Source organism: Muscardinus avellanarius (genome assembly GCF_963383645.1).
Source record: "Muscardinus avellanarius genome assembly, chromosome: 8".
In the NCBI taxonomy this organism is placed as follows: domain Eukaryota; kingdom Metazoa; phylum Chordata; class Mammalia; order Rodentia; family Gliridae; genus Muscardinus; species Muscardinus avellanarius.
This window is the reverse complement of record NC_137794.1, coordinates 85,871,283-85,889,048: the sequence shown is the minus strand read 5'-3', so window position 1 is coordinate 85,889,048 and position 17,766 is coordinate 85,871,283. Positions and strand designations below refer to the sequence as shown.

Sequence of the window (17,766 nt, the reverse complement as noted above, 5' to 3'; positions counted from 1 at the left end):
TTTATGTCTTCAAAACCAGCGCTAGAGAAAATACTCAAAGAGATTAACTACAAAGAAGAAATAGGTAACACACACCAGAACCAGAGAAACAAGATTTTCCATCCAACAGACAACTAAGATTAGTTATCTGTGGAGATTCATTACTTATGTTAGTCTTTTACCTATCTCTAAATTGTATTGTTTGCTTTTATTGTTGTTAATTTTTAGGATTTCTAGTTGGAATATTAATATACCTTCAGATATAGCATTTGGAAATATTTTATCCCATTCTATCAGTAACTTTTAACTCAGTTTACATTGTCTTTGGATATACAATTTTTTTTTTTTAGGGAGTTTGTATACTCTTTTGTTGCCTGTGCCATTGAAATCATATCCAAGAAATCACTGCCAATTTCAATGTTGTGAGGTTTTATGACCCAGATTTTCTTCTAAAAGTTTATAGTCTTAAGATTTATATTTAGGTCTTTTATCTATTTTGAGTTAATATTTGTATATTGTGTTAGGTAAGGGTCCAATTTTATTCTTTTTCATGTAATTATTATTTTTCAACAATATTTAGTTAAAAGATTATTATTTCCCCCACCAAATGTTTGTGGAAACCTTGTCAAAAATAACTTGACAATATATGAAAGAATTTAGCTCTAGGCTTTTATTTAACTCCAATGGTTTATATATCTGCCTTTAGAACAGTACTACACTGTTTCAATTATTGTAGCTTTATATGGTTTGAAATCAGAAAATATATATCTTCTAGCTTTGTTCTTTTTGGAGATCGTTTTGGGTATCTAGAGTCCATATTCTATATTAGGATAGATTTTTTTCTGAAAAATAAATATATAAATATATGATAGTTTCACCTAAAAAAAAGAAAAGAAAAAAATATTCTCTGGTAAGAAAGAAAGCAAAAAGAAATATTGAAATGTTATCTTTAAGTTATCAAAAGCTTGGTATCAGACAAATGAAACTGTTATGTGAGATTATCATTTTTAATTTTGGATAAATTGCTATAATACTAGATGTCAACCACTAAGCCAAGCATGGGAGGGAGGGATGGGGAGAGAATGGGTAGGGATCGGGTAGGGGCTGACTGGGCGATGTGTGCATGTATGTCTACAAAAGTTTGTATCCCACTATGATGTATGAATACAGTGCACCAATAAAAAAAAAAGAAAAGAAAAAAAAGAAAGCAGCTGGGGCAGCTGTCTTCATTTAGATGGTCCCTGAATAAGGATAAGATGGGGCTGGTAGTGAGAAGATACAGGGAAAGAGCATTGCAGAGGGAGGAAATAACTAGTGTTAAAAATCCAGAAGCAAGCTAGAGCCTGAGGTGTTCAGAAAATAGGAAGGAAAAACATCAGAGAACTACAGTAACATATGCATACCCATGTTCATAGCAGCCCAATTCATAATAGCCAATATATGGAACCAACCTAGGTCTCCATCAACAGAGGAATGGATTGCAAAATTATGAGAAATACACACAATCGAATTCTACTTAGCTATAAAGAAGAACAAAATCATGTCATTCGAAAGTAGATGGAAAGGCCTGGAGAACATTATGTTAAGCGAAATCAGCCAAGCATAGAAAGAGAAGGGGCATATGTTTTCTCTAATATGCCCAAACTAGGGACTATTAGGAATACCAGAGGGACTCCAGATATTGGAGGGGAGACCTCAGCAAAGCTAGAATGAAAGGGTAGGGGAGGAAGAAGGCTGAGGTTGATTAATGGAGGAGTTACTTATGAATATGTGTAAAAGAATGAATATAGCATGGTTAAACTGGACACTCATTGTTTGGTAGGGGAGGGGGAAGCTGGGGGGGAGGGGAGGACACCAGGCACAGTTTGAATGTATGCTATTTTCAGTATGTTCCACATAAAAATAAAATAGAAAATAAATGTAATGATAATCCAAAAAGAAAAAAAGAAAATTAAAAAAAAGAAAATAGGAAGGAAAGAACAAGCAGTATGGTCCGAATCACACACCTGAGATAAGAGTGGCCAGAGAGAGTTGAGCATGGTGGCATACATCTGTAATCCCAGCAACTGGGAAACTGAGACAGGAGGATCACAGGTTTGAAGCCAGCCTCAGCAACTTAGTGAGACCCTTAGCAGTTTAGTGAGACCCTATTCCAAAAAAAAAAAAAATACACACACACCACACACACACACACACACACACACACACACACACACACATATGGAGGTAGAATGCCCCTTCGTTCCCTCCCTAGTACCCCCCCCCCCTGCAAAAAAAAGAGTGGTCAGAGGCAGGATAAGTCACCCAGGGCTTTGTAGACTGTATGAGGGATTTGGATTTTTTCCTAAGAGGCAGTGGAAATCATTGTAAGCTCTTAGCAGTGCAAATTCATATTTGCACTTTGAGAAGATTACTTAGGCTACTTAGAAAATAGATTTTAGGGAATTATCCTGGGGATATATGAGTTTTTACAGAAGATGCTGAGAGAGATATTGACTTGCATCTGGGTGAGTGTGGGGATAGAGAAATTGATGGGTGTATTTTAGAGGTGAGCCAGCAGGACTTGCTGACGAATGTGGGCTGAGCTGAGAGGAGAAGAGTGAGGCCAGAGTGACTCCAGAGTGTTTGCTTTGAGCAGCAGGTGGATGGTAGCAAGTATGTATGAGACGGCAAGGACTAGTAGGTGGGAGCTTTGATTTGACCTGATACATTTTTAGTTGTCTTTTGGACATTTAACTAGAGATATCAGACAAAGAGTTTAGCTATATCAGGGTGTCATCATCAGAGCATAAATGGTACTTAAAACCAGATCTGAAGTAATCCCAGAGTGTGAACTAAGAGAAAAGGGCTGGAACATTAAAAACTATCAAAGGCAGGGAGAAAGTCACATAAAGAATAAGATAATAAGATAGGGGACATTACTAGAAATCAAAGAAAGAATGTTTCAAGAATAAGCAAGGCATTGTCTGTGTCTAACGCTGCTGAGAGACTAAGATAAAGCAGAAAACCAGATTCAGCAAACCTGTTAACTTTAAAGAGCATGGTCTTATGTCCATTATCCAAGGTTGAAGGGGGCACAGGAAGGAAAGGAGCTGCTTTATCCATTTAGACTTCCCCAAATCCTGCTCACCTCTGCTCATGCTACTGACCATGCTATGCCTCACTGCTAGGGAGTGAAAACTTCTTTAACTGGATTTCAGTATGTTTGCCAAAACTGGTGATGGCTTCATTTGAGGAAAAAAGGGGAAGATCGGTATTTAGTAGGCAACTACCAGGCTCTGCCACGGAAGTGGAATAAGGGTCAGAGAAGGGGTTACAATTTTCTACCTGAAAAGGGAGATGCTAGTGCAAGTATAATTGCAAAACCAATGTCTTTGAAGGCCAGAGGGGACTGGGCATGAACTTCCAGTGAGTGGCCTGCCGTCCATCCACTGCACACGGCATGGCAGAGTGTGGTCTGTTTAGAATGTGGGGGCCCAGATCTGCCTGAGCCAGTGTTTTAAGACATATGAGGCAGAGTAATCAGACAGGGAATGGGGGGAAATGGTTGGAAGTTTATGGAAAGGAGAAATTGGACACTCATGGTTTGGACAACTAAGAAAATGAGCGAACCCGGCAAAGTAGAGGAGGGTTTGGCAAACTGAGTACACATTTGAGATTTAGGGTCATACATTTAGTGAAGCCAGTCACCACCATGTAGTTTTTGTAATTCTGAGGCTCATGTCTGAATGAAAGGAAGTTTAGATGTAGGTAGAGTTAATTATTATTAAAAATCTAGCCCACTGTCTAGTACACCTTATCAGTAGGGTTATAGAGAAACCACAAGTGGAAAGCAGAAGCAAAAAGTTTTAGTTCACTTTTTCCCCATCTGCTGCTGCTAATAATACTGGGTGGATGTGAATGAACATTTGCATCTTTTCAGTTCGTGTCAGTGCACAGTATCTGAAATGACAAAAGAATAAAAAGATGGGGTGTCATGATAAACTGGTTAGGATGTGGGCATCTGTTCAACCAAAGCTAAAGGCTTCCTGAGTCCTGCAGTAGGTGGAGTTCACTTTCATGATCTTCACCAGATAAATGATTATGTGGACTAGTTTATACCACAGAAGAAAATGGCAGTCAAAAAGATGTTTGATTCTTAGAGGGACCAAAGAATAACAGTAAAATTGCAATTTTATTTTCTTTTACCAGTATTATGTTCTGTTTTGAGAGAAATGAAAGAATAGTATAGATGAAACAGTATGTTTGAACTTAGGTGTTTTTGTTGTTAAACCAGTTTTTATTAAAGATAATCTATAGCCAGGTGTGGTGGCGCACACTTGTAATCCCCGCACTTGGGAGGCAGAGACAGGAGGATCGCTCAGGTTCGAAGCCAGCCACGCGTGCTGGCTTAGGAGACTCTGTTTCCAAATAAAAAATGTAAAAGTAGGTATGGGAGTGTAGCCCAGAGGTAGAAGGGCTTCCAGGAATCCCAGTAGCACCAAAAAAAAAAAAAGATAATCTATAGTTTTATGAATTCGTGATATAATTAAAATAACATTTAAATATTATAGATACTTATGCATATATAATAGGTATATATTCTATTACAAACATATAAATATGCTAAATTACAAATATTAAAATTGTAATCATATTTTATAGACTAAAATATTATACTTTTTTATATGCTAAATATTTTATATACTAAATATATTATTTATATAAATATATATAATATTTTATATACTAAAATATTACAACTTTAAAAGAATATATTAGTAAATATAAAAATTTAGAAGTTGATTATAAATTTCTCTGTGGAGCATTAAAATGATTAATATATTTATTCTTTGAAACTGTTGACTCTGCAACATAGTCAATCATTTGTGTCAACAGTGTTCCATTCTATGCATGCACATACATTTTCTTCACTTGAGGCCTTAAATGCTATCTAGTGACCTTAAGCCAGGCAACCATTCCCAGTACACTGGAGTTGGCATACAAATAAAATTATTTGTTATACCAGGTCTAGAAGATAATGCATTTAAGAAATGTTTAGATTTAGTTTTTAAACTTTGTGTGATGTTAAAAATTAACACTTTTAATAGCAATATCTGGAAATAAAATATGCCTCCATTTACCTTATCTACCATCTCTCTGTATTTTCTTTGAGACAAACTCTTACCAACAATACATAGTATGTGGATAAGCAAGCCTTTGTGGGCCGAAATGTATCAGCCTATTAAATGTGTAAAGCAGAGAAGGATATTTTCCCATGGATGATTCATCCTTGTTCAAACACTAACAATAGAGAAAAATATCTTTAAAACACCTAGAGATAACTCATGTTTTTAAAATAAGCAGAAATATTGAAATTTATACCATTAGTAAAGTTGGGATTTTAAAAATTTTAAAGCTAGAAGTTTTCATATACTAAATAGCACGCAAGTTATTAGTGGATAGTTCAATGAATTATCTATCACAGCAGTACACATGTCGATCAATAGAACATTGGAAGTCTTTCTCATGCTAATACCCTCTCCATGCATTTCAGAATATCCTGACTTTTAACATCCCTGATTTTTAACCTTTGATAAAATCAATAATGTGTTTTATTTTAGTGTTGGGTTCAATTCTCTCATTATGTTTATGGGTTTCATCTGTGTAGCTCTAAGTCACTAAGAGCTAAATTTTATAGTATTCCATATTCAAATATACCACAATCTGTTCTTCTGCTCTTGGTGAGTATGTGTTATATTTCCATTTTTTTGTTTGTCTATTATAAACAATATTTTTTTTGCAGTACTGGGGATTAAAAATGGAGGCATTCTACCCCGGATATACACCCCCAGCCTTATTTTTTTATTCTTTATTTTGAAACAGGGTCTCATTAAGTTGTGGAGAGCCTCACTAAGTAGCTGAGGCTGGCCGCAAACCTCGATCCTCCTGTCTCTAGCCTCCCAAGTACTGGAATTACAAGCGTGGGCCACCATTCCCGGCAACAATATTTATCTAAACACCTTTTATCTTCTTCTGTTGCTTGTGGATTTGGGTTGCTAGGCCATAGAATATATATATGGTCAACTTTGGTAGATACAGAAAAATAGTTTCTTAAAATGGTTGTACCAGGTTAAACTCACACCAGTCAGTGTATCAGAGCTCATTGCTCAAAATCCTTGCCAAAGGTATAGTCTTTTGAATTTTACCCATGTTAGCTATAGTTTTATCTTATTGTGGCTTAAACTGCAATTCCCTGATTAGAATCAGATTTTCAAGAAAGTAGCTCAGTTAAGAAATTCTGTGGACAACAGAAAAATTTGTAATCATGCAAGCTCTGTGTGCATACGTTTCCTGGAATCAGATCCAAAGAGGGTTAACTTGAGTAAGCTGTTTCACTTTCCAGAACATGGTTTTCAATCATATATTTTCTCTGCACTCAGTTATGGTCATTTTCAACTTTAACAGGCTAAAATTCAAACCAAAGTTTTAAGACTTTTGAAAACTCTTTCAACATATGCAGGTTCTTATTTTTATTTAAGAGGACAGCTGTCATCTGGATCCAAAAAGCATGTTTACAAAATCCCATAAGGAACAGCCATTCACAAGCCCAACTAGAGTTCCACCAAGATAATATGTACTATTTCTTAGTATTAGGAGATGGGAGAGTTGAAAGCACAAAAGTTTGTGGTATAAATCCTGTCAGATTTGACAAAATTAAGAATTGAAGAAAAATAATAAATAGCAATGAGAACAGCTGACCACAAAGTAGAGTCTTAAGACAAATTTTCCCATTCAGGCATATTATAGTAAGTCTTTCCACTAATATTAGTGAGAATTCTGGCATTTGAGTATTTTTTAAAATTAATGAATAATATGAAAAAATGGAGAATAGTTAAGAAGCCATTAGAAAATTAACTAAGTAGATCCACTGGTAACATAAAATCTATGCATCAGAATTTATGAATGCGGAAGTTTCTGCTAAACTATGTGTAATCTATCACCTGTGCTTCTCTGTGTATGTTTTACAGAAAATTTGGGAAGGCAGAAAGCATAATAGCATGAAGTACAAATTTAAGCCCATATTACAAATGTTAAGAAGAGTTGATTAAAAAATACTTTTTTTGAATCATTTGTTTCATTGTTTATCTTTTATCTCCTATGGATTAAAGCTATTCACTCAACACAGACCTGTTGAAAATATACTGTGGGTTTCTGTGTTGTTAATAGCTTCTCATACCAGATGAGTACTTTCCTTGTCAAGGGATGGATTCACAGTTCTTATCTCCATAAGGTTCTTAAGAATGAGGTGAAATAAGAGTCTGTATAAAAGTGTGGGCCATCCTGTTATTTTTAAGAGCGAATACAATTCTTTTAATTGGGGTCTGGTGAAGGGGCCCTTGTTTTTGCGCCTTAACACCTGATTGCACAAAAGGGAAGCTAGTAACATTGACTTCTCTTTTTGGTGCCAGAACAAGCTTTTCTTTAAAAAGACTTCCAGTTTTGAGAAGTTAGTGAACTAACTGGAACTGTGTGTTTACACAATAGTAGGGATGCTTGTGTGTTTGTTCTGGTGTGACCATTGGTGGGATGAAAGGCAGTTTATAGAGGAAAACGAGCTGCAGGCCTACCCCTCCCCTCCTAAATGCTGTCTGATAGCTCCACTCCCAGTGTCACACACCTGAATATATTTGGTGAAGACATTTTTCCCTTGAGTTAAGTTCAGTAACTTTGATTTCTTTGTTGTAATTTTCTCATGCTTAAGGTGTCGACTTAATACAGAGATAGGTCTGAAGCCCAATATCTTATCAAAGACAGTTTTAACAGAGAATGACAACTCTTCTCTCCAGTGACTTTTCTTACATGACTGAGCATGAATGTTGTTTGAACAAGAGTGAGCTCTTTTTGTTGGTTTATTTTTAAACCAAATCTTTAACATACAGGTCAAGGGTACTTTAAGGAGTTTTATCTCACTGCTCCTATCTGTGAACCATCTACATGCCTCTGTCCTGAACAGGAACATTCTTACCCATGGTTCCAACCTGTATCCTGATAGTGGCTGTTTTCTCTGCCTATATTCAGTTTAAATTAAAATTCCACTGCTCTATGCCAGATTGGTCTATTTATCTCCACAGTCACTGTCATCACTCTAGTCCAAGCTGCTGCTGTTTCTTTGAATGACTTCTGCCAGCTCCATTCCTACTTCTCTAGGTAGTGTCCAAGGTGCACTTTTAAAACAGTAAATTAGACCATGTCTCCTCACAGCTTTAAGTGTAACAATGACTTCCTTGGAACTTTTAATCAAGTGTGAATTCCTGTAGGGCCTACTATGCTTTGTATCTAGAATGTCCTCTAAAATCTTGTGTGCTGGAAACCTTGTCTTCAGTGTATCAGGGTTCAAAAGTGTAGCTTTTAGAACATGATTGGATAACAAAGGTTCTAATCCCATCAGTGTATTAATCCACCTGATAGATTAATAATATGAAAGGCCTATTGAGAGGGGTGGAAACAGTAGGCAGATGGGGCACACATGTTGGAGAAAGCTGATGTGGGTTGTGCCCTAGGGGACCATGTCTTGTCCCTGGCCTCTTCCTCTCTGTCCTGCTTCCTCACTGCTTTGAATTGAGCTGCTTTCCTGTGCCACACCTTTCCACTGTGATGTTCTGCCTCGCCTCAGGCCCAGAGCAATGGAGCCAGCTGATCATGGATTGCAGCTTCTGAAACCAAATTAAGTCTTTCCTTCTCTAAGTTCTTTGTGTCATGGTGACAGAAGCTAATTGTGCCCCACGGCATCCTCTCTGATCTGATCCCTGCCCCCACCTGCACCTGCCACCACTCCCCTCCTCTTCCACTGCTTCAAACTTCTTTCTACATCATCACATAACCGGCTCCTTCTGGGCATCCAGGTCTCAGCCTGAAAGCCTTAGAACTTTTTGTGTTGATAATTGACTTATTTTTACTGAGAGTTATTTTTCAGTGATATATTTTCCCCTGCATTTTGTGCTTTATAATGAACCTGAATTCTAACTCTAAACATACTAATAATGGCCTCATATTCTTAGAGATCTTAGGCCACTTCCAATATGTTTTCACATGTATCATCTTGTATAATACTTCAAATTACCCTATAAGATAGGGAGAGAGTTTGATAGATGGGGAAATATTTGAGTCTAAAACAGAGTTACTTTCTTTTAACATTTAGGGTTTTTTTTTCTAGTTTTAGTTCAATTATATTTCTTATATGTAATTGTTAGATACATGTCCCTCTAAGATAGCAGCTGACTCTTCCTAATTATGGGATATAATTCTCTTGTGCCAATTTATATTTATCATTATCTTTACAATTCTTAACAATATATCATAAATTACTAAGTTATAGCATTCTATTCAAGCATGATTCATGATTGTCAATTAAATTTATTAATAAGCCTGGCATAGTGGAACACTCCTATAATCCCAGTACTTGGGAAGCTGGGATTACCAGGCTTGAAGTCAGCCTTGGTAATTTAGTGAGGCTCTCAGCAACCTAGTGAGACCCTGTTTCCAAATAAATAAAACTGGCCTAGGGTATAGCTCAGAGGTAGAATGCCTCTGGGTTCAATCTCTAGTAATATACACACACAAATATAAATTTGTATATTATGTATTTATATATTGTGTATTAATATATTATATATTATGTATTAATATATATTGTATCATAGGCTCTCAGCAACCTAGTGAGACCCTGTTTCCAAATAAATGAAACTGGTCTGGGGGTATAACTCAGAGGTAGAATGCCTCTGGGTTCAATCCCTAGTAATGTACACACACACACACACACACACACACACACACACATAAATTTGTATATTATGTACTAATATATTGCATCCTGGCTTTCAGGAAAAAAACAGAAACCACTTGCTGCTGGTAGCTTTCATTATAAGGTGCTTACCCACATTGTTCTCAGCTAAAGTTTATGGCATCTGAAAGATAGGTAGTTTTTCCACATTTGACTGCTGAAGCAGTCATAGCTAGGAGAGATTAGGTAAATTGCCCAAAATCAGCAGCAGGAAGAAGTGAGATCCAGTTTCCAAATCAGCTTAGTTGACCCTAAGTCTACTTGCTGGTCAGCATTGTTCTTCTTCCTCAGTATGATGAGAGCAGGACTGAGTTAGAATCTCAAAATCATGTGTTTTAATAATCATTATTATTTTTTCAATGATTGGCTATTACAACTCAGTAGTTTTGGGTTGAGCAGCTAAGGTGTTTTTTTTTCTGAAAGAAGATAGCTGGATTCTGCCCTTGGTCATTTGGAGACAGTTGTTTATATGTGTGTGAGGGCCAGTGTGGCATGACCCTGCAACCTGGTACTGTCACCTGTCACACAACACCAGTAAGAGCTCCCCATTCCCTGGTGAACTCTCGTGAATTGTAAAAGTTTCTGCCTACAGTTTTATAAGAAAAATCTTTGCCAGAAAGCATTTAGTATCCCAAGGATACTGGTCCACTAGATGGCAGCAGATACACACGGAACAGAATGGTTCTTCAGTGTTGAGGGTAATTAAGATGAAGAGGCAGAAATAGGATTGTTTTATTTCTGATGAAACAATAATGCTTTCCTTTTAAGATGTGTCAGAAATAGCGAAATATTTTTGTTTTGATAAATGTAATATATTCTTTAAATCCAACTTTCTTTAGTGGTGCAAAGAATTCAAAATTGTGGATAATGCAAAAGTAATTTATTGTATTCTCATCGAGATACATCTCGATTTAATCTTACGGTTCTGTATTTGGTACATTTTTATTCAAGAAACTAGTTACTACAGAGGCAGGATTAAACAAATAATTATTTTTATAATTTGAAAAATGATTTCTTAATTATGTTTCATGGATTTTTTTTCTTTAACTAAATTTTTGCTAAACAAATGGAAACTAACTGCCCCCTAAACTCATTACACCCCAGATTAGATAATAAGGACTGGTATTGGGAGACACTATGAGGAGTATTTAGTTTTTTTCAGATCACCATCCTGCTTGTTTTCTGTCTAGAAGTCTCATACCTCCCTTTGTCTAAGCTCATTTTTCTCAAACATTTTTAGCGTGCATCACTATCACAAAATATCTGAGATAAACAAAAGGTGGAAATACTACCCTTGGCTCACAGTTTCAGCCAGTAGCCTCTCAGTACATCATGGTGGATGGACATGGCAGGAGGAAGCTGCTCACCTCATGGTGGCTAACAAATAGAGAGAGAATAGAGGAAGAGGAAGGGGCTAGGGACAACACACCCAAAGCATGCCTCCCAGCGACCTATATCTTCAGGATCTCTGCCTCCTAAAGTTTCCACCACCTCCCAATAGACCATTGAGTTATTAAGTCATAAGTGGAATAATCCCTAGAGGTTAGAGCCCTGGGATCCAGTTGCCTCTCAAGGCGCCACTTGTGAACACTACCACACTGAGGACCAAGCTTTAGACACAGGAGCTTCTGGGTGACATTTCTGATTCAAACCATGACAGTGGGGGATCCCCAGGGATCCCAATAATCTCTTCCTTTCCAGAGAGCCTTTTCAGGGAGTGTGAGAACTGGAGACTCCTGCACTTATCTGTTCAGAGACTGGGGAAATTACCACAGGATGGATTTAGCCTCTCACTGGGCCTATCAAAAGCAGCTCTTAATTCTTAAAGGCTAAGTAATTCTATTCAGCTTATACATTATAGTTATTTTTTAAAGATTGATATGCTTTTTAGGTTTTTTTCTATTCATTTTATTCATGAATATCATTAATGATCCTATGCTTGGTCCATTTCTATTGGTCTGTCTGCTCTTTTCAGTTATTCTAGTTCTTTATACATTAGGAAAATTAACCCCCTCTTTCTGATAAATTATGTAGTCTTTAGCTTTTAAGGCTTTTGATGTAATGACAGATACACCCATTTACTTCCATTAATTTTTTTTTACCAACTTGATATGTGGAAAGTCTGTTATCATGAGTTTGAAATTCTCATGTTTATTTCACTTTTATAATTTGTAAGATTATGATATTTGCCTATTTTTTGTTGAGCTGTTTTTCTTTACCAATTTGTAGAAGTTTCTTTTCTGTATTAGAAGTATTACTTCCATTCTTCACCATATCCTGCAATTATTTTCTCTCATGTATATATAAACAGATTATACAGTATATACTATATTTGTAATATAGGTATGTATTTTTCACATGCTTTAACATATTTTTGTAGTCTAATTTGTCAATATTTTTCTCCAAGGTTTTAGTTTTGTATCAAGCTCAGCTAATATTTTGTTCCTAACTCCAAAATCATATATTAGATTATATAATAGTTACATATAGTAGTTTGTTTCTAATCTTTAATAATTAAATTAATCATTACAAATTTATTTTGCTACATGATGTGAAATATGGTTTTATTTTTCCAAAAAAAGACTAGTCAATTTTCCTTGTGTCATTTATTGAGCGATCTATTTTTTATCACTTAATGTGACTTTCTTAAAAAACAAGACCCCCTCTAGAATTGAGATAAATATCTGCTTCTATTCTGCAGAAGCTATACAACAGTTTGTATTGTAAATATATAAATTTTTTAAAATAAAAGCTATAAGCTCCTATAAGGCAGTCCAAGAGATTCAAGAAGGAAATATATGACTAGTTAGCAAACAAAAGCTTTCCATTCCAAAATAACAAATTTAATTCCTTGTAAGAAATTATTTTGAAATTAGTTGGACAGTAACTGTTGCTATATGATTCCTCATCAGTATTTATATTTTGAGCTTTTACTTGAAAGCAATGTTTATAACACCATCCTCAATGGATAAAAGTTTTCCTGCATTTTAGAATACTTTATCATTTTCTTGATCCATAAGTAAATAAAGACTAAAGCATTTAAGCTATATAAATAAGCCATACATTTTAAATAAAAACAATGGGTGTGCTAGATTATATTTTCTAGCTCTTAGAAATGTTGAAAGTTCTCTGAGATGGATTTTCAAAGTATTTGTACTTGACATTTTGTTTATGTACACACATACATAAAACTGTAGGCCTTCTTTGGTAAAGAGCCTTCTTCTATTTGCAATTGTCTTAGACTTCTGGATTATGAGCTTTTCATCTTAGATTCTTTAAATACTCAAAACTTTCAGGATGGTAAATTAGAGTATGATGAGTCCTTTATGGGGTCAACAATTATAGATGTTTTTCAATTTTTGTTTAAAATATTTCTCCAGTTGTGTCTAATATATTTTGTACTTTTTCTGATATAGAATCAGAAATAAAATTATATAGTTCCTTTTGAATGTTTTAGTTTTTTTGAGTTCTTTAATTTAGTATGGTCCTTTGGGTCTGGAGATACAACTCAGTGTGGTAAAGCACTTACCTAACATGAGTGAGACATTGAGTTCAATTCGCAGCATTACAAAACAAACAAGCAAACAACAACAAAAATAATTCTTTCCTGCCCTTTTTGGCCTTTATTTAAAAAAAAAATTTTGGTCTGATATTGACATTTTTACAAGTCCAGATAGCTGTTTTATTGGTTATCTCACAGTCTAGAATGGGCTAATTGCTTCCTTTTGTTAGATTCAGCTAAAATATTTTGGCAAGAAAAACATGTAAGCCATATTGTGACGTCTCATTGTATTGTGTCAGGTGATTCTTAATGCTGGTTTTTCTTATTGTTGGTACTAAATTTGATCATATATGTTGTTTTGTTTTGTGGTGCTGAGGATTAAACCCAGGACCATTCTGTCTCCAAGATACACCCCAGACCTCTTTATTTTCTTTTATTATTTTTTTAAATTTGGAAATGGTCTTGCTAAGTTGCTGGGACCTTAATAGATTGCTAAGTTTGGCTTTGAAACTTCGAGACAATCTTCCTGTCTCAGCCTCCCAAATACTAAGATAACAGGTATATTCTACCACTCCTGGTTGATCATATGTCTTAAGTAGACTTATCTATGATAGTTATCTCCCGAATGTCGTCTGTATGGTGGTAATTTGAAGTTATATGAGCGTCCTGTGGATTTAGTGTCCTGTAGTCATCTTTGCCTGAATCAGTTATTATATAGATAATTGAACAATTATCTTTTCAATTTTATCATTTCTTACACATTTACTAACTATAATTATTCATTTTATACTATAATGAAATATGTAATTATCACAGTTATTTGCCATGTGATTTTTATGCAAACAGAGTTAAGTAAATCTATGTGCCATTATATTTATGTACTTCCCTGCGGAAACAGAGAAGATGATAGTATTTATGGATCATACGTGAAATTGCATATTTTCCCACTCAATTTTCTTTTGAAAATTAATCCATTTTTGTTTTGGTCAAATTTAAATTTAAATAAACTGTTTATTTTTAATAGTTTATCATTATCTCTTTGTTTTCTAACTCTTTAACTGATCGTCTAATTGCTTCTAACATGATAATTTCTGTGGATCTAGCATTTGTAAAACTTACATATTAATTTTATATTATAATAGCTGTGGAAATACAGAGGACTCTGAATCAACTTGGAACACCGCAAGATTCACCTGAATTGAGGCAGCAGCTGTAAGTATTTAGTTAATTAAACAAACAAACATATAAAGACAGCCTATTGCTATCTATACATTGCTTTTGTAGTGTATGTTTACTGGAGAAAAGAATGGAAAATAAATAAGGTTTTTCTGCTGCCTTATCCAGGCCAAGCTTGTATGTATTTTTTCCCCTGTCTAGAACAGGCAGGTGTTTTTATTTTAAAAATCTGGCTTATTCTCTCAAAACAAAACAAAACTTCTTTGGCCTTTCTTGTTCTTTTTAAGTAGGTTGACTTTGACAGCATTTGAAAAATTGGACTCTAAGCTTTTTAATTTATGTGATTTATTCCCTATAGCTAACAATTCTTACAATTCTTACAGTGACCAGGCTTTTATTTGGTTCCAGTATATGACCAGTTATATAAATTATCCCTCCAAAAATAGATACCTACTTTTTTGTTTTTTGCAGTACTGAGGATGGAACCCAGGGGCATTCTACCTCTGAGCAACACCCCCAGCCCTAATTTTTATTCTTTATTTTGAAATAGGGTCTCACTGAGTTGCAGAGGGCCTCACTAAGTACCTGAGGCTGTCTGCGAATTGTGATCCTCCTGTCTCAGCCTCCCGAATGCGGGGATTACAAGTGTGCGCCACCACACCCGGCAGCATACCTACATCTTTGAATCTTATAATGTATTAGTTTCTATTAAGCTACAGTGAAGTCATTTAGTACATGTTTCAACAAATTAATACAGCATGCTATTAGAATGGTAATAATAACCGGGCATGGTGGCACACACTTGTAATCCCAGCTCTTGGGAGGCTGAAACAGGAGGATCACACAGGTTCAAATCCAGCCTCAGCTACTTAGTGAGGCTCTCAGCAACTTAGTGAGACCCTGTTTCCAAATAAAGTATAAAATAGGTCTGGGAACATAGCCCAGAGGTAGAAAAGCTTCTGGGTTCCAACCTCAGAACCACAAAATGCATAAATAAATAAATAAATAAATAGGAATATAGTTTAAAAAGAATGATAATAATGTTTTGTGTTATTTTGCAGAGGTTTTACATATCTTATTTACTCCTTATTGGAGTGAGATAGATTGAAAGAGGTATTGCTAGTTTGCTCTTGTCCAACCGTGTTCAGAACCCGACTCTTAAATCTCCTGTGGTGTTATAGTTACAGACTTCAAGTATTATATATTTTATAAGTGACATATTCAAACAGCATAGCTGTAGAAGGAAAATTGCAAAGTTAAACATGGGTAATAGTAATTCATATTTTTAAGACATACAGTTTGAAAAATTAACACTTGTCTATAATTTACATTGTTTTTCTACAGTGGATAGACATTAGGGTGGTAAAAAATTAAAAGCTTAAAATGTAATAAATAAGTCATCATATATTGAGGTAAAATGCAATGGAATCACATAATGTCTGATGAGGTTGCCCTTTAACCTTCTATTCTCCTGTCTCAGCCTCCTAAATCCTGGGATTATAGGTGTGAGCCAGTGCACCTGGCTGGAACTACGTAATTGTTAAGTTATAATATTTTGATAGAGATTAGGTGGAAATTCTGAATATATAGCATGATCATTATGGTCTCCTTTGTAAAACTTTGACTATACTAGTGTTTCCAAAGATTCAAAAAAAAAAAAAAAGCACATCAAAGGGCATTTGGTAAATAGAGTTATAAATAGGTTAGTGTATTCCTTTATTAGTTCCACATAAGTAACTACAAATAAGCATATTCTTATAATAGTACCTCTTTAATCCAGCCTCAGCTACTTAGTTGTTTTACCATGTTTAAAATGAGAGGGAATAGCCAGGCATGGTGGCATGTGCCTGTAATTTCAGGACTTGGGAAACTGATACAGGAGGATTGCAGGTTCAAGGCCAGCCTCAGCAACTTAAGCCCTGTTTCAAGATAAAATTAAATAAAAAAAGGTTGGAGATGTTATCTCAAAGGTAGAATGCCCCTGTATTCAATTCCCAGCACTAAAAATAAGTAATATATGAGAGGTATTATGTTGTAATTTATAAAACATCAAGCTTATTTTTTTTAGATGAAGCTTTATTTTAGTTAAAATTCTTTTTACTTTATAAACTAGCTAGGAAGCTAAGTCATAATGTACTTATTTTATTGTGTTCCATTTCCTTTATATGGAAATGCTATTATTTTTTCACATCAAACTTAAGTAATAGTAAATTTGTGCCATTATGACTTCTTTTCCTCCTCCTGGTTTTTTGAAGTATTGATAAATGTCCATATAAATAAATGAGAGAGACCCGATGTTTCCAAGACCTGAGAACTAAGTCAAAGGCAGCAACTCTGCTTGCTCAACTGAGCTCCCAGGTACGGGGCTCAAATAGAAGGCTGTCACACTTCTAGTGTCCAGACGGCTAAGAGGCATTCAGATTTGATCCTGACTTGAGTCATCTGGGTTCCTAACTGGTACTGATATATATACATATATATTGGTGGGTTCCTGGGTTCCTGGAAGCCCTTCTATCTCCGGGCTACACTCCCAGACCTATTTTATACTTTCTATTTGGAAACAGTGTCTCTTAAGCCAGCATGGCTGGCTTCGAGCCTGCGCGATCCTCCTGACTCGCCTCCCAAGCGCGGGGATTACAAGCGTGCGCCACCACGCCTGGCATTATGTATTTTTTAATAAGCTAAGTTACCCTGTGTGAACAAAGAACTTTCTGTGTAACATTTGCTGAATAATTATTGAAAAATATACTTTGAAAAATTTGTTTTGATAGAGGAAATTTAGAGCTAGTTTATAGCTTAAAACTCTTTTGTAAAAAGTGACTTTTTCAAAAACGAATGAGCTGTTAATTAGGGGTGATTTAAGGAGCAGCAGAGTTGTAGCATCAAGAAATATCTCAGGTTTGGGGCTATAATACATGTTTCTCTTTTCAGGCAACAGAAGCAGCAGTATACTAATCAACTTGCCAAAGAAACAGATAAGTACATTAAAGAGTTTGGATCTCTGCCTACCACCCCCAGTGAACAGGTATCAAATTTTAAGACACATGGTTGATTTATTGAATGTAAAAGAAATTAAATATATTGTAGAATCTTGTGTGTGTGTGTGTGTGTGTGTGTGTGTGTGTGTGTGTGGTACTAGGGGTGAAACCCAGGGGTTTTTCTACCTCCGGGCTATACTCCCAGACCTATTTTATACTTTATTTGGAAACAGGGTCTCACTAAGTTGCTGAGAGCCTCACTAAGTAGCCGAGGGTGGTTTTGAACCTGTGTGATCCTCCTGTCTCAG

The 17,766-nt window shown here is 35.5% G+C and overlaps 1 protein-coding gene across 1 annotated transcript in view; it reads left to right on the top strand.

Annotated features, from left to right (window-relative positions):
• The window catches only part of STX7 (syntaxin 7), a gene marked incomplete at both ends in the record, with an annotated part of 33,331 nt that overhangs the window by 5,452 nt on the left and 10,113 nt on the right, over positions 1-17,766 (top strand). The window contains 2 exons of the mRNA XM_080700335.1: positions 14,447-14,516; positions 17,412-17,505. Of these exons, the coding sequence (XP_080556461.1) occupies positions 14,447-14,516; positions 17,412-17,505 (164 nt within the window). The remainder of the gene's footprint in view (positions 1-14,446; positions 14,517-17,411; positions 17,506-17,766) is intronic.